The sequence below is a fragment of the Harpia harpyja genome, chromosome 5 (assembly GCF_026419915.1).
Source record: "Harpia harpyja isolate bHarHar1 chromosome 5, bHarHar1 primary haplotype, whole genome shotgun sequence".
In the NCBI taxonomy this organism is placed as follows: domain Eukaryota; kingdom Metazoa; phylum Chordata; class Aves; order Accipitriformes; family Accipitridae; genus Harpia; species Harpia harpyja.
This window is the reverse complement of record NC_068944.1, coordinates 15541686-15566618: the sequence shown is the minus strand read 5'-3', so window position 1 is coordinate 15566618 and position 24933 is coordinate 15541686. Positions and strand designations below refer to the sequence as shown.

The 24933-nt window shown below is 39.2% G+C and overlaps 1 protein-coding gene across 2 annotated transcripts in view; it reads left to right on the top strand.

Moving 5' to 3' along the window:
* The first annotated feature begins 3286 nt into the window (after positions 1 to 3286).
* DOK6 (docking protein 6) overlaps positions 3287 to 24933 on the top strand; it is a 262055-nt gene continuing 240408 nt past the window's right edge. The window contains exon 1 of one of the 2 annotated variants that reach the window (XM_052787235.1): positions 3287 to 3606. In XM_052787235.1, coding sequence (XP_052643195.1) covers positions 3541 to 3606 — 66 coding nt within the window. In that variant the 5' untranslated portion in view covers positions 3287 to 3540. The remainder of the gene's footprint in view (positions 3607 to 24933) is intronic. The other variant, XM_052787234.1, reaches the window with a different exon arrangement.

Sequence of the window (24933 nt, the reverse complement as noted above, 5' to 3'; positions counted from 1 at the left end):
TAAGCTCAGGCTGGCTAGTTTACACACTCTGTAGAATGTAGAATGAAAATGCTTTGTATTTTACACATGTTTTGCTTATCTCTTATTGCATTTTTATTGTAATAAAATAAATAATAATAATGAAACTCATACATGGATTTTAAAGAAAAATACAAGAATCTGTTGAAAATTACTAATAGAGATATGATTATCTATACCATCAAAACCATCTTGCATGCATGTGATATGATAAAGTAATATACTCAAGAATAAATGGCTGATTAGCTTTGGAAATATATCACCTTCTTCAATTTCACTGGCAGGAAATTTTCCAAACAATAGAGTTCTGACAACAAGACATGCATGTTAGGGAGGTGACACAAGTTCTGCTGTATCATTACCTCTTACTGCAGAGACTGAAAAACTAAAAAATGCCCAGGAATGCTGTATGCTCTGAAACTGCTGCCCCTTTCGTACGATATACAGCACAATCTTTAAAAAAAAAAAAAAAATCATACCATTAGCTCTATCTCAATATGAGGACACAAACAATTTTTTCTCAGATCCTACAAGTCAATTTTTGTGTAGCTGAGAGGTGGTGAAAAGGGGGCAGGGCCTGCATCTGAAACCAGGTCTACAAACTTACAAACCTTTCAGGGTTAATTTGTAAGGGAAATGTCTTTTTGTCAGTTAATTGAATAGGATTATGTACTCTTCTGGTTGGCAACTGAAAGGAAATGTTCCTCTCCTCTTTGATCCTTCAAGAGCTTTCTGTACTTTAAACAATGGCTAGTCTCATTTTGAACAAAGCTTATGTTTAATATGTTGTAAGGTGTCTTGAAAGAATTCTCTTGTAGGCATATCCCAGTTTTCTCTCTAAAATCACAGAATATTCTGAGCTGACATATCATTAAAACAGAAATTAAGGAAGAAGTTGTATTGTGCCCAAAGTAGAAGTTCAAACTTATAATATCCTTTTGACATTTCACTAGAAATACCTAGGAAGCCACAATTGCATAGAGGTTAGGTATTTTTCTCTATTCTTTTTTATGATCATGTCTTTTATAAACAATTGTATAACTATATAGAATTTTTTGCTCTGATAAATATAAAGCAGAATCTTACTCCTAGCAGATGTTCCAAAATTCATATAAACAAGAAGCAAGTTGCTAAAAAATAAAAGGATAGGTAAATGTTCATCTGCTTCACCATTTATTAATTGACCTCAGCAAAATATTCAAAATAAAGAAAATAAGGGTTATTCTGGGAAAAGAGAATTTTCTTGGCCTAGTATCATAATTTTCACACTTGTTGGACTTGGATGCAAAGCCAACAGCAGTCAATGAAGATGCAAGAGTTTAGATCATAATACTATGATTCTGTTTTGTTTTGGGTTTGTTTGTTTGGTTGGTTGGTTTGTTGGTTTTTTTTAAATGGTATTCTATACGTGTCTTATGATGGACTATCAAAAATACCTTCAGCACAATCAAAAATGTTTTGGAAATCAGAAACATCAAGATTTTTCTTTTATTTCCCATTTCCCCTATACAGAATCATGCAATGGTTTGCGTGGGAAGGGACCTTTAAAGGTCATCTAGTCCAACCCCCCTGCAATGAGCAGGGACATCTCCAACTAGATCAGGTTGCTCAGAGCCCCGTCCAACTTGACCTTGAATGTTTCCAGGGATGGAGCATCTACCACCTCTCTGGGCAACCTGTGCCAGTGTTTCACCACCCTCATCATAAAAAATTTCTTCCTTATATCTAGCCTGAATCTACCCTCTTTTAGTTTAAAATCACTACCCCTTGTCCTATCGCTACAGACCCTGCTAAAAACTCTTTCCCCATCTTTCTTATAAGCCCCCTTTAAGTACTGAAAAGCAGCAATCAGGTCTCCCTGGAGCCTTCTCTTCTCCAGACTGAACAACCCCAACTCTCTCAGCCTTTCCTCATAGAGGTGTTCCATCCCTCTGCTCATTTTTGTGTCCGTCCTCTGGACCCACTCCAACAGGTCCATGTCTTTGCTGTGCTGAGGATCCCAGAGCTGAACGCAGTACTCCAGGTAGTTACAGTGAAGTTACAAAGCTTTTCCTTATAATTCCATCAACCAAGCACTGTAATCAATTTTTGAGATTGTATCTTTCCTATTTGCTGCAAGATTAATCTCTAGATGTAAGTTCTGAAGAGTTTTACGGAGAAAGTCTAATTTGCAGAAGGTTGGATACGCAAAACCAGCTGAGTTATAACAAACTTCATAATCCATTTACTAAGAATATTGTCTATCGATTTTGAAAATCTGAAATAAATCTGACAAACTTTCAACTGTAGAAATAGGTTTCACCACCCCAGTCTGTAGCACACTGTATGCTGCAAATTCCTGATTCATAAAACTTCAGGGCAACAGTGCAGTAGAAAGTAAGTATCTAGGAAAAGAGCTTATGAAGCTTTTATTAAGCTTATCAGAAAAATCAAACTTTTTTCACTGAATGCGTTTATGAAGTACAATTTTATAGAGCAATGGTAATGCGCTGTCTTGTCAGTCCCATACAGCTGTAGTTTTCCTTTCTCAAGCAGTTTAGGTTCATTCTTGGCCACCCCTGTTTTGCACCTAACTAAAGCAAACACAAGCAATTCCAATATTTTGCCTTCTTCCTGATCTGTTCTAAACATTATCTGTTTTTCTTAGAAGCCCTTCTTTTTGCTAGATCCACCTCAATGAGCAGTGTAAGCAATTAAAGACACGGCCATCACTGCGGAGGGCACAGGATGCCTATGTGTGACACCTCGTTTTTCGAGTTCAGATGGACTTGTACCTTTTTTTTTTTTAACTTTTGTAGTTGAGATGTTTGTTTCATTGAGTTAGTCCTACTGACACGGTATTTCAACGTTTGGTGGTGGGCGCCTACGCGGCTTCCTGACTACAGACGCAGCAAGATGCCCTCCCGGGCCGTGTTTCCGAAGGGATCTGCCACCCGAGCGGGGGGATGCCGCGGCCATCTGACAGCCTGGAGAAAACCGGCGAATAGCGCCGAGGCCGAGGAGAGCATCTGGCCTCCGCTCTGCGCCGTGCCCGGGGGCGGCGAGCTCGTCCCCCCTCCCCGGCCTCGCAGACCCGCGCCGCCTCCCCGGGGCCACCAACCCGGGCGGCCCCCGACCCCCGGCGGCGGGCAGGGCTGGCGCTGGAGGCGGGTTCCGCGGCCGCGGCGCCGGGGGCGGTGTCCCCGCTCCGCTCCGCCCGCCGCCCCGCCCGCCTCCCCGCCCGTAGGCGCGGGCAGCCGCGGAGCAGCCGCCGGGCGGCGCGGAGGGGAGCGGAGCGGGAGAGGCGAGGGGCCGGCGGAAGAGCGGAGCGGAGCGGCCGCCCCCCGCCTCCCCCCCGCCCCGGGGTGGTGCGGAGCAGAGCAGAGCGGAGCGCGGCGCCTGCCGCTGCCTGGATGCCAGAGGCGCCTCGGGAGCCGGCGGCCGGCGGCACCCGGGAGGGCCCGGGGGAGAAGGAGGAGGAGGCGGAGGAGGAGGACGACGACGACTCCAGGCGCGGAGGGGAGGAAGCAGGCAGCGCTGGCCATGGCCTCCAACTTTAACGATATAGTCAAGCAGGGCTACGTGAAAATCCGCAGCAGGAAGCTGGGGGTGAGTGAGCTCTCCCTTCGCCGGCCCTGCCCGGGGTGGGGGCGAGGCGCCGGCGGCCGCCTCGCCGGCCTGGGGGGGTGGCGGTGCCCCGGGCCGGGGCCGCCAGCGCGGGGCGCGGCGACCTGCTGCTGCCGCCGCCGCTGCCGCCGCTGCTCGGACTTTGCTCCCTTCTCCGTAGGGGTCGGTGGGGATGCGCTGCCATTGCACCTCGGAGAGAGCCGGCTTCTCCCCTCTCCCTCTCCGGGAAGGCGCCGCTCCTCCCTTCTTTCGCAGCGAGCGCCTGCCACGATCACTCTCCGCGGAAAGCTTCGCCCCGTCCCTCCGTCCTTCCCGAATCCCACAGGCCGGGGCAGACCCCCCCCCCCCCCCCCCCCCGCCGACTCCCCGGGCGTCCGTCCCCCCCCCCGCCTGCCCCTCGCCTTGCTGCCTCCGGCAGGGGCTTGGGTGGGGGGAGGAGGGCGCAGGCGGGATCTGCAAAAACTTTGTGCACGCATTCTCCCTCCCTCTCTCCCTCCTCTCCCGTTTTGGCAAAGGGATGCCTTCGATCAGGACAAGGTCTGAAAAAAATATTGGAGGCTGGCACCAGAGCAGCCCGCTAGTAACTGAGAAAAGGGGGGGCTGCCTGGTGCCCGAGGGCATGGGGTGCAGGGGAAGGGGAGCCTGCAGCGGGAAGGGGGTGACAGCCGCATGGACCGAAAGGCAGATGCAGGAGCTGACGGCGATCAAAACTAGGGCTGGTCTCTCAGCTGAGGGTGGCTGGCCTCTGTACCCACCGGGATGCTGGGGGAGGCCGAAGATAACACCGTGTTATCAGACTGGCCATGGGCACTTTCCCGGACGGGGCAGAGCAAGCCTTGAAAAGGCAGTGAAGTTGGAGCAGAGTGCACGCAGGGGCCAGGATTCCCTAAACTTCCGACGGTCCCGGGACTCCTCAGTTCGGGTTTTCTCCTACCCTTCGTGCGGTGAGAAGGAGAAGGCTCAGGGGAGCTGGAAGCCCCGAGGCCTCTGCTGGCTTGCACAGCTACTGGTGTTGCCAGCAATCCCAAAAGCCCAGGGTCCCCGTGGGCTTGAGACTAAACCTGGCGGGGCTGGGAGGAGGGCTGGGGTTCTTCGTTGGGTTCACCCTTGGTTTTTTCTCCAGGGGTGCAGAACAGTGCAGGGGTCCCTACCTGCTCTCCCCTCCGGGAAGGTGGGCTGCCTCTCCCTGCTTGCCCCAAAATCAAACAGAGCAGGGGCCATGTGAAATTCACCCTCCTCCAAGTCGTGCTCTGGGAGCTTATCACAGTGCTAGTACTTATCTCCTCCTTCTCCTCCCCCCTTCTCCCTTCCCCCCAGATGCTGTGCTTTGCTTGCAGGCACAGCGTGCAGGGTGGTGGGAGACTAATCATAAATTGACCTTTGGAGCACTTCGCTGCCTTGGCAGAGCTGTTAATTCCAAAAGAGCACAGAAGAGTTTGGTCTGAATCCTTAATAGCGCCAACTCCAAATGTTTGAGACATCGTGTAAATCCAAAGAGAATGGCTGCTCTTATTAATGATTTTGCAACCCCGGAGTCGCTCTGTGCATCAGTCAAGCATTAGTCTATCTGAAGAAGCAATTTCCAAGCCTTAGTTTGATTCTGGCAGTCCTCTGCTTAACCTTTGCTCATCAGTTTTTCCCCAGCTCGGCAGTGTTAGATGGGCCCAACACAAAGCGGTGAGATGATGGTATCACATCACCTTGATGTTGGTAGTTGGAAGCAGAGTTAATCTATTTGATTTGCAAATCTGTATTTGAAGGTATCTCAGAGTCCTTTAAGTGTGAAATTATGTTTATGCATATCTCTAGATATGTGAATACTTTCATATACCTGTGCATATAGCATATATGCAACAAATGTAGAGTTCATATTACAGTAATCTTGGATGATACTTGCTGACTTGTGAAAATAAAATTACGAGGACAGTGGTATTTCATTGCAGCATATCTTGCGTAGCTTGACTATTTTGTTTTGAAGACGTTAATCTGATTTTTTGGGGGGAGACATAACTGCATTTTTTTTGGAGTGGATATAATTCATGGTCAGAATGATTATCATACTTCTACACTAAGCAGAAGTGAAACAGTTCATACGGTGTCTATGGAGGATTTTCTCCTACTGAAGAGGTGTGTGGGGCTGACAATTCAGACTACAGAGCCTCAGGCAGGTGGTAGTATAAGCTTAAATATGACATATGGGGATGCACATCTGAATAAATCTATTAAGTACAATGTAAAATGGATTATATTTTATAGAAAATAGCATCAAAATTCAAATGAGTGCGATGGTTGAAAGGTATGAATATGTGTCTATATATCCATAGCTAATTGGATTCTTGTGACTGAATTCCTAAATTAATGCAATTTTTATTCACCAAGTGAAACATTAAAGGTTTGTATTTTTTTCCCTTATGTCTATCTCCAAGTCCAAACCTTAATGAATTACACTAGAGCTGTCATAATGTAGGTGAATACATCAGTTTTCAGGGATATAAATGTCTGTTAACAAACGAATATTTTTAACCTCCAAAAAATATTGAAAGGAGGGAAAGAGAGCTGTGCATTCTGGAAACTAAGGTTAAGATCATGCTGAAATACGTAAATAGAATTGTATCTCTTGCTGGTTATGTTTCATTCTTAGACACTGGAAGTTACTGGTGTTGGGGTTGTTTTTTTGGTCATAATAATCTACATTCTTTGAATATTTCAATGTCTCCTGAAAAGTCGATTGATTAGAACTTGGAGAGCCGAGGTGACTAATACCAATTTTAGTGCTAGACTTGGGCAATAAAACTAATTCTAGCCTTTAGGCTGGTAGCCAACTCATTACAGAAATTCTTCCAGTGCAGCTTTTATTCTGTCTTGTTTTGTGACTGAGGGAGCCCTGGCTGGGAATCAAATGGAAGACACTTCAGTATAATGCAACCTGTAAAGTTTCAGGTAAAACTGTGTGACATAATACCATAGAGCAAAATCAGATAGCTTATTTCAGTTTATTAAAAAAACGCAAAAACTGACAACATTTGACTTGGTGTGAACTTTCTGGTAGAATTTAGTTTTCCAGGAATTTAGTTTTCAAAACCTCAAGTCATAAATCTTCTTCTGATTGCCTCCTTTTATTGATTTTGTACTTTGTAAAATAGAAACTTTTTATGTATGTTGGTTTTTGTTTTTTTTTTTTTTTCAAGGTATCACATGTTTACCTCTGACTTACTTACCTCTGACCGGCTATACCTTGCTTTAAGTGCTTGTTACCCTGGCTACCTACTCCCCACATATATGCAAATTGGATTCGTAGTATGCGTGAATGCCGTCTCCAGTCACGGAGGACGGACAAACGTCCATTCTGAACCAAGTGGTCAGGACTCAGAGCTGTTTTGCCATCAATAAGTGATTCTGGTCAGAAAGGTTACCTGAATCAGTCAAAGATGAGGCTTAAGTCTTGATGGGAATACATGCCAAGAAGCACTGCGAGAATTTGCCGTTACTTTTTGTTTACTGATACCTGATCATCAAGAATTTTTGCCGCCTTTTCACCATAATCCTCAAGTGCTCGTCTGTCATTGGATTTACATCTTAACAGACTTCTGTCTGTTTTCTGACAGTCCAGTATTTTCAAGTAGACTCTATTGCTCTGATATCTTTATGTTGTTAAAGTAGCTTCTTTTGATGTAGGGGTGGATGCTGAGCTTGCCAAAATGAGGAGCTTTACCAGCCTCTCTGTTGTTGCTGGAATCTGACGTTTGCCTCCCTTGGGAATATCCTGCTTTCTGCCATGGAGGTGTCAGGCCATGAAGAGACACCCAGCCAGTTAGACCATTTAGCCTATCTCCTTACTTTTGTTAAGCATGAACTGTATATAAAACATTTGTACAGTGCCTTGAAATTTTAAATGTGTATTAAAGGCTATGTAGTAGTAGACAATCTCACATGTATACATGACATCTTTATTGAGGTATCACAAGTATCTTTGAAACTTAGAAACTGTAGCCAGTGAGGATAACTGTAATTAAAACATCTTTTAAAAATCTGTTTCCCTGCAGCCTAAGTAGGCCTTTCTTTTCAGTGCTCTGGCATTCTTGCGCTGTTTGATATTTTGCTTTTCTCTAATACTACATAAAGGAAATACCTCATTCTTGCAGCCATTACATTTGACCTGTGCGACCCTCCTTTGAAATAAATTTGATTGTAATGTGGTGTGCTGTTCAGATCAGAATAGGTCATTTGTGTAGTGTGGAACAGGACTGTGCTGCCTTTGTTCTTTTGGAATCTTTCATACTTGTGTCGCATTAAAATTCATATGACACAATTTTATACTGCGCTGGCTGTGCTTATAGGCTGCAACTTTCTTGTAGCAGATTGGAATCCCTTTGTTGCCTCCTAATAAACTAAGCTGTGAGGATTTCATGCCTTGTTGAAGTGCTGTTTCTTAGAAGAAAAACAATTTGATGTCACATTAGGAAGTCTAATTAAAAATGAGCGTTGTGTCACTTCGATAGTCTTGTTTTGACCCATATCAACCTTCGAAGTCATAATCTTGTTGTTTGGTTTTGTCTTTTTTTTTTTTTTTTTTTTTTTTTTTTTTGGCACGCCTTGGCCACAGAACAAAAGAATCCTATCTAACGGAAATTTTCACTCAGTTGGTGAATAAATACTGTTTTTTATGTTTCCACGTACTGAGTAGAATTATTTCCTGAGTGGTTCAGCTTATACTCTAATACCGCTATCTGAAGCGAAAATAGTACCTGCCAGTCAGTCTTGATTGAGTAATAAATAACAGGTTGTTCTTAGTCACCAAATGAAAAGTTTTACCATATAAACCCCCCTATTTTTAACTATACTTTTAGATCATTACAGGTACCTTTTCTGGAAATGAACGGCATTTCTCCTTCTGCTCTTAACCCTGTCTTCAATCAGTCAGCACTAACAATGCTATGAATACGAACCTCTGATTGCAGCTTAGTTCCTCTTGAAATAATGCAGTACGTGTCTTACAAAATCCTAACATTTAATTGATTTTGTGTATGTATTTAGGGTGAAGAAAGCAAAGGGATCTGCAAAATGTCCCGAGTTTGAGATTACATTCATTGATGGCAGCAGCTTTGCAAGTGGGTCATGATGAATACAGAGGGCAGAGTAAAGGTTCTTCTATTTCTTTGAGTTGCCATAGCGTATTCTGAGAAACAAACGAATGAAAGAGCACAAGCAAATAGTGCAGCCTGGAATGAATATCCTTTCCATAGATTATTTTATATAATTATCTATGGGAAATCTGCTCAGCCTGTTTGAAGTCACCAAAATTGCCATTTATAACTGCATCCTGATGGATGACCTAAACTATGAATTACGTCTCAGAGCATGAAAATAACTCAAATGAAACTATAAAAACTTAATTCCTATTTATAATGAATTTATTTTAATTTTTATAAAGCTCCAGACTGACAGAATTTAGATGCCAGATTCCTTCCATGTAAAGGAGTTCCTTTTTCATGCTAGTTCAAGACAACCTGAGATATGGAATTAAAAGGATTTCACTGTAATCCATTAAAGAAGCTAGTCACATTTACTACTTAATACTGAAAGTATAATTTAAAATACCAATAATTACTGCTTTCAGTACCTCTTCTTGCTACAGTTACATGAATGGATTTGAAGAATTAAATGGAAAATATATGGATTTCCAATTTGGTCATTAAGGAAAGAACAATCATTTTCAGCTTTTGACCAGTTCTTATTGATTAAGCACATTGTGCAGGAAATAGAAAGAAATATATTGCAGCCATTGTAAATAAGGACAAAAAGTCCAACAATTTTTTACGCTAATGTTAGTGTTTAAAGAAACTTGTAAGTCAGGCTTGTGGTGTGTACTTTGGAGTTGCTGTGTTTCGCAGTTGCTTTTCTCGATGTGCTTTTCCACCTCTTAATTCTCAAGAGGTCTGATAGCCAAAGGTCTATTAATTTGGTAATGGATGGCACTTAGTTAAAGGGACAAATAGTTTCTCTTTTGCAGATAGCATATCACATCCATGTTATCATTGGATTATAGATGCTTCTATTTTTGCTCTTGTGTGTAATATCATTAGCCTCAGCGAGATTACACCTTAGCTGTATGAAGATTACACAAAGAAGTGTTTGTAGACTTGATCTCTTTCACTTGCATATTATGAGATGGTAAAATTTTATTGAGAGCTTATTTGTATCTCCTATAAGGTGATGGCCTGGTTTTTCATTTAGGAGTCTGTCATTTTTGTCCTACGATGGACATTAATGACCCGATGAAAAGACCCTGATCAGTTTAAAGGAACCCATTAACTTCGGTGGCTTTGGTTCAGAGTCCAGGCAGGAACATTAGCCGCATGCGTAGAACATGAATTTCCTTGTTGTAAAATGCCCTTCAAATCCTACTCAAAGGAGTTGTGCTTTCTCAAATCAGTAATTATGGAAGGAACATTCTCTGTGAATCTTTGAAATACACAAGGAATTATTAATGTCATTCCAGTAGTGAGTTTTCTTCCTAGTTTTTTTAGAAATAATCTCTCTTCGAATCATTCATTCAGATTTTTGCAAGCAGTGCAAAATGCTTTATAGCAGTTGCCTGGCAACAACATATTCAGGCAACAGCATATGTGAATCAGTTGTTAGTTATACAGTTATATATATGACTATGTATAGAGAATACATTTTAGATAGGTACTAATGAGAAATTTCCAAAAAAGCATGCTATGAAATGCTCTTTTTTTTTTTTTTTTTAATACAAATAAGGGGGTTTGGGTCTACACTACCCTGGAAAGTTTGTCTTTTATTTTAGGTTGTGTAAAAGATCTGCTAGTTGAAGAGCTTTTCACAAATGTCATGATGTAGTTAATATACTTGTATGCAGTCTTAGCAAGCAACGTAAAATATTCTCTTTGTTGAAGGTGAAAAGTACTTTAATATGTATGGATGCTGAATTATATCCTCCACTGTTCTTTAAAAAAGTGTTATTGAACCAGAATGTGGGTATTTTACTGCATACTGTAGCCTTTGAGATCTGTTATGTTTAAATTAATAATTGTAAATGTTGTGCTGCATTTTGTGGTTTTGGTCTCTTCAACTTGCAATGCAGCTCTAAGATCCAGAAAGATATTGGTATATTACTGTAATTAATCTTCATTTAGTTGAAAATTTTTTCTAGATAAAATACACAGTTCAACTCTAAATACTGTGGAATTTCTTTGACAAAGATAAAGAAGGAAACCTTTTAATCTTGTGGAGGAAGTTGGTATACAGTTGGACAAAATTGCAAACTTAGAAAGAAGAGTTGAGGGAGAGTAGAGCTTGCAGTAACTATCTTGACAGTTGTGTGTCACATAAATGCTTTCTTTCTGTTAATATTTTTTTACTATTTGGAATACATACCCACGCATCATGTCTGAGAAGAAAATTTGTGTGATTGTTTAGCGCAGCTAGTATAACTGAAAACCTGGTCCAAGTCAAGAGATTTCCAAATTGTGAGATTTTCAGCTGGTATGAGAATTCGATCTACTGACTCCAGGAGTACTCTTACTGACTCTTTCTTGGAAAGCTCAGACTAAAACTGAAGATGAATTTAAAATGAAGTCTGCTTAGAAATTAAGGAAAAAAATAATGCAGTCTGTAAGGTAGTGATGGAATATACTTCTTTTCAGTGAACTTCACTACAAAATAAGTCTTCCAGTATTTGCAGCTTTTTAACAATAGTAATGTGTGAAATGTGTCATTGCCATCATACTGAGCGGTTACAAGACCATGCAAATGGAGCCTCAGAGGAATTACTGTTCACTTCAGATGCACGTAAATTAGGAAGATAATTAAAGAAAGTGTGTAAATCTTTTAAAAGGTTGATCTTCTTTCTCTCTGTTGTTCAGTTGCCAAACTGGCCCTCATCATCTCCAGCTTATCTGGACTGAACTTTGGAAAGGTTGTATTCATTAACCTGTCAGTAAGGAATTGGGAACACATGGCATTGACTAGATCTGGGGAAAAAAGTTACATGCTGTCTGCCTACTGGAGGAAAGGCTATCCAGCGTGTTTCCCCTACCTGTTCATTGCAAAAAGAATTAATACCGAAGTTTTTAATATCAAAAGGTTTTCACTACTGTAGAACCACATTAGGACTGGTTTTGAGCAGGAAGCTCATGATACTCTAATACTCTCTGGTTTTTGTCCCTGGAATATTTTTTTTTTTAGACACTGTTGCTCCAAGGTCCCCTGTCCTCAGAGTGAATTGGTGTGTTCTCTTTTCTCATCCAAATGTTTTGTTTTTTTTTTTTTTTTCCTGCAAAGAGAAAAGAATACATGAAGTCTTAAAAAATAATAATACAAAAGGGTTTTCTGAAGGAGTGGTCATAATTATTGGTTTTGTACAGTACCTAGAAAGAGCAGGCTGCTTGTGGTTGGCCTTTAGGCATTATTATGATAAATATAATTTGTATTTATTATCATTGCTTTTATTTTTTGTTCTTATTTGTCAGACCACTTGTAGAGAATGCTTTGATAAAGTATTTACTTGATATACTAAATGTGTTATTTAGCTTAAATATGATGAGAGAATGTGAAAAAATAAACTATATGAGGCTTAACTAAGATTGGAGAAAACTTCCATTTTAACTGAAGTTGATATATTAAATTACTAATCGCTAGATTAGTATGATAATAATAAGGTACTTTCAAATAAAGTTGTTTTGCTGATGAAAGTAATTTTCGTTGATGCAGTAAGAACAGTAATACTTTGAATGATAATTATTTTTTGTCTTGAGACTGTACTTTTAAACTGTTTCTGTGAATACCTCAGCAGATACAGAGTTTCCACACGAGAACAGAAAAAGAACAGGGTTTTTTTGGCATAACAAAAGCAAGCTATAGCTGCTCAGTGCATGGTCCTTTCAGTTGCTAAATACGTTCAGATCTCTCTGACTTCTGTAGCAGGCACTGAAGATCCTCACCTTCTCATATGGTATCGTTCTTAATGAACCTCTTTTTCTCCATCGATTATGCAAGGCCAAATACTACGTTAGTCATATTGTCTGCTCTTATATTAGCGATTCTTGCTTTGAAGTTGCACGGTGTTTACCTACTGTCCGAGAGAGATTGAGACTTATCACCTGGGATGGCTTAAGTTTCGCATCTGAAAATAAATACTGACTTCTGAGTATCAAAGAGGTAGTGAGGACGTATCAAGCTGTAGCCCTATACGTAGTACCGGATTTGGTCCTTGATATTATTATTCTCAGGGTTACAGTTTTTTGAACTCCATCCCTGTATACTGTTACTGATAATCCTAAAAAGACTGAGACTTATAGAGAGGGATACAAATACAGAAAGAAAGAATTTTTATGAGTGAGGAGAAATATAATGCTTTTTGCCTTTCAAGAGAAAAACATTTATGTGTGTGTATATGTATGTATGTATATAAAAGAACAGCAGCATCCTAACAACAAAGCTAGAAGGTTAATTTTTCATAGTTGTAACAAGAAGGGTAGTAAAATAAAAGATATTTTATTGATTTTTTTTCTCTATAATCCTTGTATCTTAAACTACAGTAAGGGTTTTGGAGCTTTTTTGCACAGTTAATGAAATAACCTCTTTCTTGAAGACAGAAATCTTTGTGCTTACATGTTGGACTATATATGAGAAGAGTTAAATTTTAGTCTTTTTCAGAGATGTAATTTGTAATCTTGAGCACTTTGATTCATTCCAACCTTATTCTCATACTAAGCCCACTGTACACTACATAAATTAAATTTAAAGCTGCATTAAGGCCCCTTATACTGCCAGCATAGTGAAGAATGCTGTTAGTGTAAAAGGGAAACAGGCTTTCTGAGCTTAATGTTTCTGTCTGTAAAATGAGTATAATCTCTTCATCCACCGCTTCTTTATTTTGTCTGCTTCAACTATAAACTCTCGGTAAATTCTCATTTTAGATATGTAGGTTGGCTAGCACTGATCATGGTCAAAACTGTTATTAGGTGTTACCACTGTATAGAAAACATTGGAATAATTAAGAATTTATTTTTAATGGTTTGAGTCACAGAACCACGGAATGGCTGAGGTTGGAAGGGGCCTCTGAAGGTCATCTGGTCCAGCCCCCCTGCTCGAGCAGGATCACTGTCTATCTTAATGTTATATGAAGACTATTACTTTTGGTTGGAAAATACATGTCATTGAATTCTTCTGTGAAATGTCTCTTTTTACAGTCAGGATTTGTTCAGGTATCTGAGCTATTTTAATTTTTTGTATACAAAGAACATAAGCCTTTTGCATTTTTTTTTGCCCCGGATCTTACTGATAGAAATGATTGCTCATCAATTTTCATCTTAGAAACAGGTGTCACTAATAGGAATGCAAGAAGTCTGAAGCTGATAACGTTGATAGGCCTTATGTCTCTTTTGCCTTGGTTGAGACAGAATTGTAGCACAAAATCTAAAGTCTTGAATGGTTTCACTTTTAAAGGTAGATATTGAAAATGTTAAAGGTACAGTTATTCACATCCTAACTGGCAGAACAATTCGGAAAGCTGAATATGGCCCATGAGACAATTTCATAACTGCTAGGGTTACTGGTCTGCAATTCTGGATATAAATTTCCGACCCCAGACATGCAGAAATTAGCCATATTTGTCAAGTGCATGTCACACAATGCAACAACCTTATTTTAAGGGGAGGGAAGGGTTAGAGATGTTACTATAACATCTTTTTCCTTTCCTAGTGCAGCGTATCACTGCTCAGATTTTGAGAAGACATCAGAGTTTTCTCATCTCCAAATTTTATAAAAGGCATATTCTTCCACAAAACAGTTTGGAAAACCCTTACCCTCTAGGCTTATGCAAAGCTTTCTTCTAAGTAATACTAATACCTAGCTGTAAGTTGTGCGTTTTACCCATTAATATTTCAGAGCTCAGCACAAGGAGCATGTATTTGCATGGTTCCTTAGAGGAAGGTCTGTGGGACTTCGTGCAGGTTGTAGGATGAATCAGTTGAGTCTACTTGCAAAGTCTAGAGATGACAAAATGCATTGTTTCTTGAGGAAATCTACCTACACAATATGTGCAATAAAAAAGCACTACAGAAGCATTTATTGAAAAGTAATGTGTGAGGTTAAAAAAAAAATAGCAGTTAATCACATTATGGTTTGTCCAGAACAGTAATGCTAGCATGAGCACTTCCAGAAGATTTGTGTATGCCAGTATTGTCTGGGTACTGGTTTGCCTTTAATAAAAAAAAAAAAAAAAAAAATCTTTTTCTGCAGCCTTTTGAAATCACTTGAAAGATTTGTATTCTCTTCAGTAGGTCTTAGCTCAAAGCAAAAGGTTGAAAGCATACCAGGTAGCCTTTGCTAATATGGTGTGTATTGGTTGAATATACTCTTAAGTTTATGCAGTGTCAACACACTTAGGTAGTAATGTGTTTAATGAAACCCAGTTCCTTCATGTTACATTTTTTCCAATCATTGAATAATCCTGAGTTTTAAGGTTTTTTAATAGTGAAAATTCTAATGTAGACCCATCCTAAAGAAGAATAAGAGAAAGGGAAATGTTAAAAATAGGCAAATATCCTACTTTTTGCTGTAAATGCGAACATGTAGATGAACTAGATCAGCTGTTTCTGGTGTACGTAATTGTTCTTTTCGTTAGATCTCACTATTTTGTGTAGGTACATTTTTAATTGCTTCTGGCAAGTCGTTAAGATCAAACATTTTTGCAGGAAAGGCTGTGCAACAGGCAAAAAGTTTCTCAGCAGTAAATCTACATTTGCATGCAAGTTTTAGCTGGTGTGAATTAGTTAAAGTGAGATTTACAGAAAGCAGAGTAAAAAATTCTACGATCTAACTTCCCCTATTGGAACAGAATCTCTGACAGCGGTTATTCCCAATAATGGCGTGAGATGTATTAAATATATAAATACTAAAAATGTAGCGAAAGGAATAAGGAGCAAAAGAAAGGAAGCAGGCTGCTCTGTTCTGGTGTCATTGCAGAAAAACAGGAATAGAATTCTTTTTTATGGTCCCAGAATTCTTAGTGAAGCAGAAGACTGCCGTTTTTTCAAGGTAGAGTAGGTAAGTTAATGCAAAGGCTCTATTTCTAGAATATAAGCCATTGCACAGTACTGGACTTGCCCAAGATCCAGAGGCCAAACAGGATATTGCTGGGTCACGACCATTTCAGAAGATTCAGGTTATTTTGAAGAATTAGGTCTGAATGCCTAGAGAGGATCATTAGAGGTGATTGTTTTCAAACACTTCCTAATAATTTGGGATGAAGGCAACGCTTACAAATCGTGAAAGGGAGCTGTTGCTAGTGATAACAGTTTAGCAGCCAGTGGAGAATGTTGGTTAAACCATCAGTTAGGTGTCCGAGGTGCTTCAAAAACTGAAGCCGCACAACGAGACGTAAGGAGGAATCTGTGGAGAAGCTGTGGAATAGAGTTAGATGAGATTTATGGGCAATGAGGGGAGAATTTCTACTCATGGGCCTCATACTGTACTTATTTGAGGATAAATGTTACTCTAGCAGCTTTTATACAATAATATACCTACAGTGTTTAGATGTATTGCTTTGGGATTTTTTGAACTGAAGGAGAAAATAGAAAAGTAAATGTTATTTGTAAATATTTTTGACATGATTTTGACACATTGTTTTGACACGATCATACCGTAATGCAGTTTATGTCCTAAGAGAGCCCAGAGGTTAAATACATTTCAAAATGGTTTTGGAGGTGTATTTTCCAGAACTCCTGATGTCAGAAAATAATTTTTGCCTGTAATCTTTTTTTTTTTTTTTTCTTCTTCTCTGAACAAGCAAATCGGTTGGTTCTCCTGTGTTTCTGTATAATGTTGTTCTGTGGTTTATAGTAATTTCTCCTAAAAAGAAATATTCAAGGTGAATCTCTCCTCTGCTGCATTCTGAACAAAATTGAGTTTAAAACTGTAGTGAGGTGATGCCTCTTGTTCAATTCTTCAGAATCCTTTTTTTTTCCCCACCTCTGTCATACCTGAAACATTTCCTAGACCAACCTGTAGATAAATAATTGATCTTCTGATAGCAAAATTAACACTTTTCCTTTCTGTAATCTGGAAGTTACTAGAAAGAGTAAATACCTATTGTTGTTTAAACAGATATACTTCCTAATATTCTTAATTGATTTACTTGTACTAATTAAAAAGGGTTGAGCTAATGGGCCAAATATCTACTTGTCAGTAGAAAAGCATATGAAGAAGTACAGCCTCCTTCAGTATATGTCAGGCTTTTCAGTCTAGGAAAATGTAAAAAGTTGTAAATGAAATTGATTTTCGTTGACCTGAGCTAACCCACAGTAGTGCCACCAGCTGCACTCTCGCTGATGCTCACGGCTGAGCCGAATGTACAATAGATGAACTGAGTTAAACCAGGGGATTTGAAGTGGGGAATGCTACTTGCTACCCTTTGAAGTCAACCTTAGAGAGCTATAAAGCAAAGCATAGCTGCCTGCATAGCTGTTAGCATGATCATGACGGAAATGGTGAAAATGGAAGAAGCTCAACTAGCAATACATAATTAGCAAGAGATACTTAATTTTTAATCGGCACTAGTGTTTGTTCAGTAAGTTAGGCTTGCATTGAATTTATATACAAATACAGAGGAAAGACCTCTGCTAAAGAGGGCCAAATCTGCCCTCGATTGTGCAAATACCTCTGAAAGTGTATGTGTTTGCAGGTGTTACATGCCAGCCACAGGGCTCACCATAGCAGTGAATATTTTGATCAAGTTTCATTCAATCCTTTGTTACAGCAATTTCATAAAGTAAAGTTCTACCAATCCCAGAAAATGCTATTAAAAACTCAACTGAATAGAGCAGTTCCTCATTTTCAGAATTCTTTTTCTAGGTAGGGAAGTAGTTTTAGGAATGCATCCCATGTAAATGGGATTTGTTCAGATCTCATGTTTCAGGTTTTCTTCAGAATCAAGAGGGTTAAAAAACTTAATTTCTGAAACCAAAAATTGAAATGCTTGTGTAATATTTTGTCCTCAGGACCAGATGCCTTAGGCATAGGCCTTTAATCCCCGTGCCCTAGTTACAGCAATTAAGGTTCATGAAATATAAATTTTGTTACATATGCATCTTGGTCTCTCCTTTTTTCTTCTGTTTCAAAATCACTCTGAAATATTAATGATCATATTAAATGCACTCTGTTATATGAATTGCTGTTAATACTGCATTCTAGTTAGCCTGACAGATGCAGTGAATGACATTTTCTAACATTTAGACTTAAATGTGTATTCTCTTGCTGAAGGAAATCTGTCTTTCATAATATGGTTTCTCGTAGGCCTGCCTCTTTATCTGCATTTAAATAAAAAAGGTGTTGAAGATATGCAGCACTTCAGAAGACCACAGCTTATAATTGTTCATGATTTCTAGTGCTGCAGTGCAAATTAATCATTGTCGAACTGTGCCGGGGAGAATAGAAATGCCTAACAATGTCGCGGTCCCTGCCTGAAAGAGCTTACACTCTAACATCTGAAATGTTAAAGCTATCCTTCAAAGACTCCTGTAATTTTTTTCACTGAAAGATTCCTCTCCATCTAAATTTATTATCTATTTCTGTCTATCATGTTGATGCAAATGGATTTCTAAAGCTTGATTGTAGCAGTTCCTTTCTTCCCCCAAAACTGATGAAGAAAACGGTCACTGATGTGAATAAAGTCTCCATCAGAGCACTTGTATTATACAGGTTTATTGGGATCAGGGAAAGCATTGGTGGGGGATGAGGGTACAGAGGTGGAGAAACAATTTGGTTTAGGTGGTTCAAAACCGAAACCAATAAAAGAAATGCTGCCTGTATAGCAACAGGTATAGCAATGCGTAGATTGCACTTCACTTCCAGAGACGGTAGTCACTTTGGTATAGATGTGAAAGCTTGCAAATGAAAAATTCACAGCCTTCTGGGGAGTTTGTTTTGTTTTTTAAGGCAGAGGCATATGTCACTAAAACAACTATATCTACTTTAATGTGGCCAGAAAAGAGGCACTTAGCTGTTCCACTGCAAAAAGAATGAGTTAATAAACCCGACGCACAATCTGTCTCTTCTGTAGCTCTTGGCACACAACAGCTCTAATTGGTGGAAGCTATTGAGGCCTTAATTGCTGATTTTGCAGTACTGCCGTGTTTACTGATAAGGTTTAATGCAAGCTAAAATTTGTTAACTAGAGAGAAATAGTCACACTTGCGTGAAGAGTGTGAGGACAAACAGCAGGCTTTTCTGTAGCACCAAATGACGATGAAGTATTTCAACATGTGGCACCGTTAGATTTCCCCTTTCAGGCTAATGAAATGCCTTTCTTCGAGCAGAAGAGCAGGAAGAACATGTCTGAGTTCTATGCTACACAGCTAGTATTGAAATAAGCCTGTAGTTGAAGTGATAGCTGGATGTTCACCTCACTGATGTACGTGACTCTTAAATATCAATTTTTTGTCTCCTGGAGAAGAATGGATACAACTACTAGATTTGCGTTGCATCAGGAGATCTGGGATTGAATTGAGTATATAAAAGAGGATACACCAGTTGTGCCCAGCAGCCGAAGATTATCTACACCAGTAGATGTGGTAGTAGTATCTCCCTAATATTAAAATTTAGGTTTAATATCAAAATTTATTCACTCTGCTGTCATTTCATTCAGGTTTCTGAATATGACAAAAGCTTCGCTGTCTGCCAAATGAATGGGGGACCATTGCATTTAAGTTTTAAAAAGTTTAGCGCTCAAACTGAGAGCGCCTCACATTTATTTTTAATGCAGTATTATCACAGTGTAATACAGTAGCTTTTTAAGCTACTAACCTGCTGTTTAATTTCTGAACTATAAGTTAAAATCATTATTGGTATTTGAGTTTATATAGTAGTAATGAAAATAGCAAGTAATGTTATTATATGGCTGTTTATGTACCAAAAGCTAAAAGGAAGATAAATGGAAATGTGTTTTGTACTTAACATATCACTCTGGTGGTGCCAGTTTTCTGTGTTTTAGCATGTTTTTCACATACTGGATGCATAGCTTAGAGCAGAGGAAAATATAAGATACTAGCTGAGTGAAAAGCAGATGCTACTGTGAACTCCAAATGAGTTTGAAAAATATGTGACTGTATTCAAAGAGATTTTCTGCTTGCAGATGATTAAGATCTATTTCATTGTTACTGAACATACTGTATCTTCAGTATATTCTATAAGCCATGTATGTCATCTCACACAGTTCATAAAATGTGTATTAATCTACATAACTGAATGTGCATAGAAGAGCAGATAGTTGCAGTACCTTAGAACAGTGCTTTAATCCAAAATGTATTAATGCTCAGAAGATGAGAAATAGGGCATGTTCATCAAATGTACTAAGAAAACTAATAGTAATTAGTATTATATTAAGTTTCTCTGCAGTTTAAATAGAAATTATGTCAAACATACATTAATTAAAACTAATAGGTATTTCTGCTTTAATTAATAGGCAGCTTTGATTGTAAATTTTCTCTACCTCTTAGACCAATTTTGGTTCAAACAGTATTCATTTAAGTAAGTTGTAACTCCATATGGGTCTATGACAATGTAAAATGTTGTAAGTTGTATTTCATAGTGGTTTAGGTATATAACAGGACAGCTTTTTTAAATACAGACAAGTGGTCAGTTTTGAGTTTCTTCAGTGCATTGCATCCTCTGTAGTAGTCCATAGTGTTGGGTAGTTCTAGCCTTGGAAGGCTGAGAAAGAGCAAAACAAGACTTTCATCAGCAAGGTCATCATCAGACAAAACTAATCTACATACACGAGGGATGCACTTCAAGTCCAAGTCAAGAATGGCTGTCTGTCTCTGCTTTTAAAAATCTCAGAGGTTTGCAAGTCCAGCTCACAAGAATGACCTTCTTGCCAAACTATTTGGCAGACTTTTGTGGTTATCCACAGAATGGGTAGCAATTTTTTTCTGCGAGCAATGTGATTCAGCATTTGTTATCTACTGCTGTTACCCACAGATGCGGCAAAATGTACCTAAATCCTGTTGATTTTCTTAAAATTTGAACAGCAAGATATTTCCAAGAAGTTACAGAAAATGTGAAATAAATTGCAGTGCCACAGGTCTGTGGTCTCTAACTCTGTATCTGCACGCTTCATTGTGGGGTTAAAAAAAAAAAAAGTAACTTTCCTTCCTGTTGCAAAGAAACAGTGCAATGTATCTATCTGCTCTGTTAACACAGGAAAGGGTCTTCAGTGAAATAGTAGTGACAGCAAAATCATGAATGTTTTCCTCTGCCTTTTCCTTTCACTTCACTGAAGCGTGAAACAAAAAATATGAAACCATAAGTTTTTAATAAGACAAACTGGAAAACAAACTGCTATGTTTTTGACCCAGGTAACACTGTTGTAGAAATATTAACTCTTATGTTTCCTAACCATTTAATCTGGAGGTGTGTGTGTTCACAATATTACATTCATAGTTCTATGTTTAATATTCTACCAGTAATTTTAAAATCATATCTTTTTGCATGAACTTTTTGAAGTTAATCACATGTATGATGACTCTACTGTGTAGCACTTTACGTTCAATGGACATGTAAGTTTATGTTTTATCTCCTATTACAATTCTTCTTTTCTTTGCGACCTTCTTCCCCTTACATTTTAAGTAGTGGTACAGAATTAAAATGTGGAGAGTAAGGTTTTAGAAGCAGAAGGTATTATTTGTTTTTATCTTCCCTAAGTGTATATTAACTTACAGTAATAGTCCATACCCCCCCCCCCCCCAAAAATCAATATTGTATGTTACTAGCAATCAAACTTCTGAAATATGCAATTTGTATTTTAACATGCATTAAAAATTGGGGAATAATGCACATTATTAACTGCTCATTATTCTATTATTTTATCTTTTTAAAAGAGCACTACTCTGTCAAAATCGAAATGTTAATTTTACAAGAGACAGAAAACTCTTATTAAAGCTCGAAGCACCAATCAAAGTACTAAATGCACTAGATCAGACTATCTCCTGTTTTACCCAAAGCCTTGTGATAGTGTAACCTTTGTGAATCTTAAGAGCATGTAAAAAAATTCTTTTAGCTGCAAGACCTACTTTGTCTAAGTAAACAACTCTGAAGATTTAAAAGAACCAAGATATTAGTCTAAACTTCAGTCCATTGTTGTGCTTCAGCTGTTCAGAACTTTTGTTTGGTTTGCCAGGAGTTAACAAATTTCAAAGTGAAAATCACCTTTTTCAGTAATGATATGCTCCTTTTATATTTGCTTTTTGCCTAATCTGAAATCAATGATGAAAGAAATAATTTACTGTTATTCCTTTCTTTTCCTTAATCAGTAGATGGCTCTACCAAGCCACTAACATGTTCTGGTCATGGTGGCTGCATTAGATTGAGGGCATTCGGGTGATATGAGTAGGTAGTTAAGGTGTTTGCAGATGAAGGAGGCTCTTCATAACTTACAATTTTTTTTATTCTTTTTCCATATAAATTAGGAAGAAAGGGCATGGATAATGCATCCGATGTAGATATTCAGGTACTAATTGCACTTAAGTGTTGCACTCGTGTGATTGACTAAGTCATGTCCTGGGTCAGCTCATACTCACTTATTTTGAATATGCTCACAGCAAAATACCTTGCACCAAAAAGAAGAATTTCCTGCTTTAAGAAGCAATAAGTTAGTATAATCTGAATATAATAATAAAGATTTAGGGGGAAAAAATATTTTCATGCCTCTATTCCAGTTGATCCCTCAATTCTTTTTAAAAATTTCCCTTCAAGTGCTTGTCCAGTGTATTCTCCATTATTTGTTGCTGACATTTGTTAAAGGCAAACAGAATCAGTGATAACTTATATTCATTTCTATTGTATACAGTCTTTGGGAAGACATTTGATGCGAGTTAAGCAAATAGAACTACTACCCCAAGAGGTTTCCCCCAGATTTTCTGTGGATGATGGCATGCAATCCAGGAAGAAAAAATTTAAAAAAAAAAAAAAAAAAAAAAGAAGAAAAAGGGAAATAAAAGAAAAGAGACCGCTAAAATGAAGAAACAATTTGTCTCCATAGTTGCATTTTCTTCTTACAGCTCTTTGATGCATCATAAATGCAGCGAGCATGGCTATTAACTTGATTCATGGTCTTTCACAATACATTGTTGCTGCTCTGGAGAGAGATTTGAAACAGTGCTGGACAAGCAGAAAAGAGATGTGGTGAAACAGAAGCAAACAGTTAGGATGAGCAAATGAAGGAGACTTTAGAAACAGTCAATTTAACATATGGCAAATATTTTCTAAAGGCGTATAACTTCTGTAGCTAAAATTGCAGCTCACAGTTTCTAACATTGCTACGCTTGTTTATAATAGGAGTTTCAACCCATAGTACTCACTAGTCTTGTGTAGCAGGGGTATTACTGCAGGACAAAAGGTCCTATCTGAATTCTACTGTGAGGCTGTTTAATTGCACATTAATATAATGTCATTTACGAATGTGATAATAGATGAGTTGCGCACACATGTTGCAATACAGTGGTTTAAATTTTAAATCTTTGGCTAGATCTGCCTTTTACTTTCTTGCAGCTGCAGTGGTTAATAATGTATTATTGCTGTGACTGGAAAAAAATGAACTGTGAAATTTCAGGCACTTGACTGGTCACATTTGAAAATGTAGCTAAATGCATGATAGCAGTTCTTGTTTTCAAAGAAGATAAAGCAAGCCTGGGATCATCCAGTTCAATGACGCTAATCATAAGTGGCCAGGATAGATAGCAGAGGGAGAGAAGAGGGAGGATAGGTTCATGTTTTAGTTTCAGGTTTTGGTTGGCCCTTTACTACCTACACTAGGGCAATTCAACAGCCATCTGCAATGAATAATAGAAAATAAGCAGCTACATTTTGTGTTTTACTCTCTCAAACTCTTTGAACCTTTTTCTGTCTTACGCATCTGCTGCCAGTGCTGTTGAGTCAGCAGCTTATTTCAATTCAAGTCATCAAAACTCTGAAAAATTACTTCTCTGCTTTTGTTTGCCCCACAAAAGCAGCTTCTGTCAACATAATATTCTTTTATTTTGCCTCTGTTCTTCACCCTTTTCTCTGGTGGAAATCTACCCTTGCGTCTGCAAGGGGTCTGTCCAAGGTCACAGGACTCTGGACTTACCAAGCCTCACTGGCAGCTGGGAAAATTATATTTGGCAGCAAGACCATTTTCCGTGGAGCTCAATGAATGTCAGCACACTGCTCCAAGCTTTGCTCTTGGCTAGTATCTTCTCTACTGGAGAGCTGGAAAACTGTAGCTGATTAAGATCGTGCTGCTTCTGGTGTCATCGCCACAAACAGCCATCATACTAGCTCTTTGTCAGTGTTGTAAACTCCCTTTTCCCTAGTAGAAGAACAAGTTGCGGGGATACACAAATCACGACCAGTATTGCTTAGGAGACCTTTTATTCGTTAAGCTATTATTATTAAGTAAATCAAACCATTATTATTAATAGCAGATAACGGTTCACACAACACGTTTACTTATTTGCTCACGCAGTTTACTCGCGTGTGTGCTCGTAGTCACTTTGCAGGGGGAGTGGTGAGAAGCCGATGTGGCTGCCCACCCAGAAGCAGAGGGCTGTGCTGGCGTGCCGGGGGCTTCTAGGTAGGTGTTGAGGAAGAACTTCAGGAGGGGCCTTTCTCTCATCAGGTCTGCAACTGACGCTGTCATCTTTGTCTGCATGTACCAGCCACTGCTGCCTTGGATGGGATCCGAGCCGTACAACCCGTTGTTGGTGTTTGTGTGTGCCTGTGGCCTTGTCCTTCCGACAGGCGGTCGGTGTCGCGGGGGATCGGCTCTTGCCGTCTCAACAGGGCGGTTGGTCTCCAGAGCTTACCGGTCCTTGGGAAACTTTCACACGCTGCTTTCTCTGTGGTGTTAGACTTCAGATGTGTTTCCTCTCTTTGGCCAGTTTTCTGGTAACTAGTTTCTCCGATCAAACCTGTAAGGGCCCTGGTGGCACCTGGGAAGTCGCGTGCGTTGATTTGCTGCTGTGTGACTCCAGTCTCCATCACTGATGAGAGTCATCTTTTTCAAGCTCTCTGTTCTTACTTCACTCCCGCTTTTCTGCCTGCCCTTTTAGTACTAATCATCAGTATTAGATTAAAACTGAATAAGGAGCTTCCAGCAAGGGGGACTGATGCTAAGTGCAGAGTGAGAGGACAACCCATGCAGAGCAAAAGAATGCTAAGGTCTTTATTTTTAAGCGCAGAAACACAGGATAAGAGTAAAATTCTTACTTACGGAATTCAGAATCAGTGACTGTTCATTGAATACCT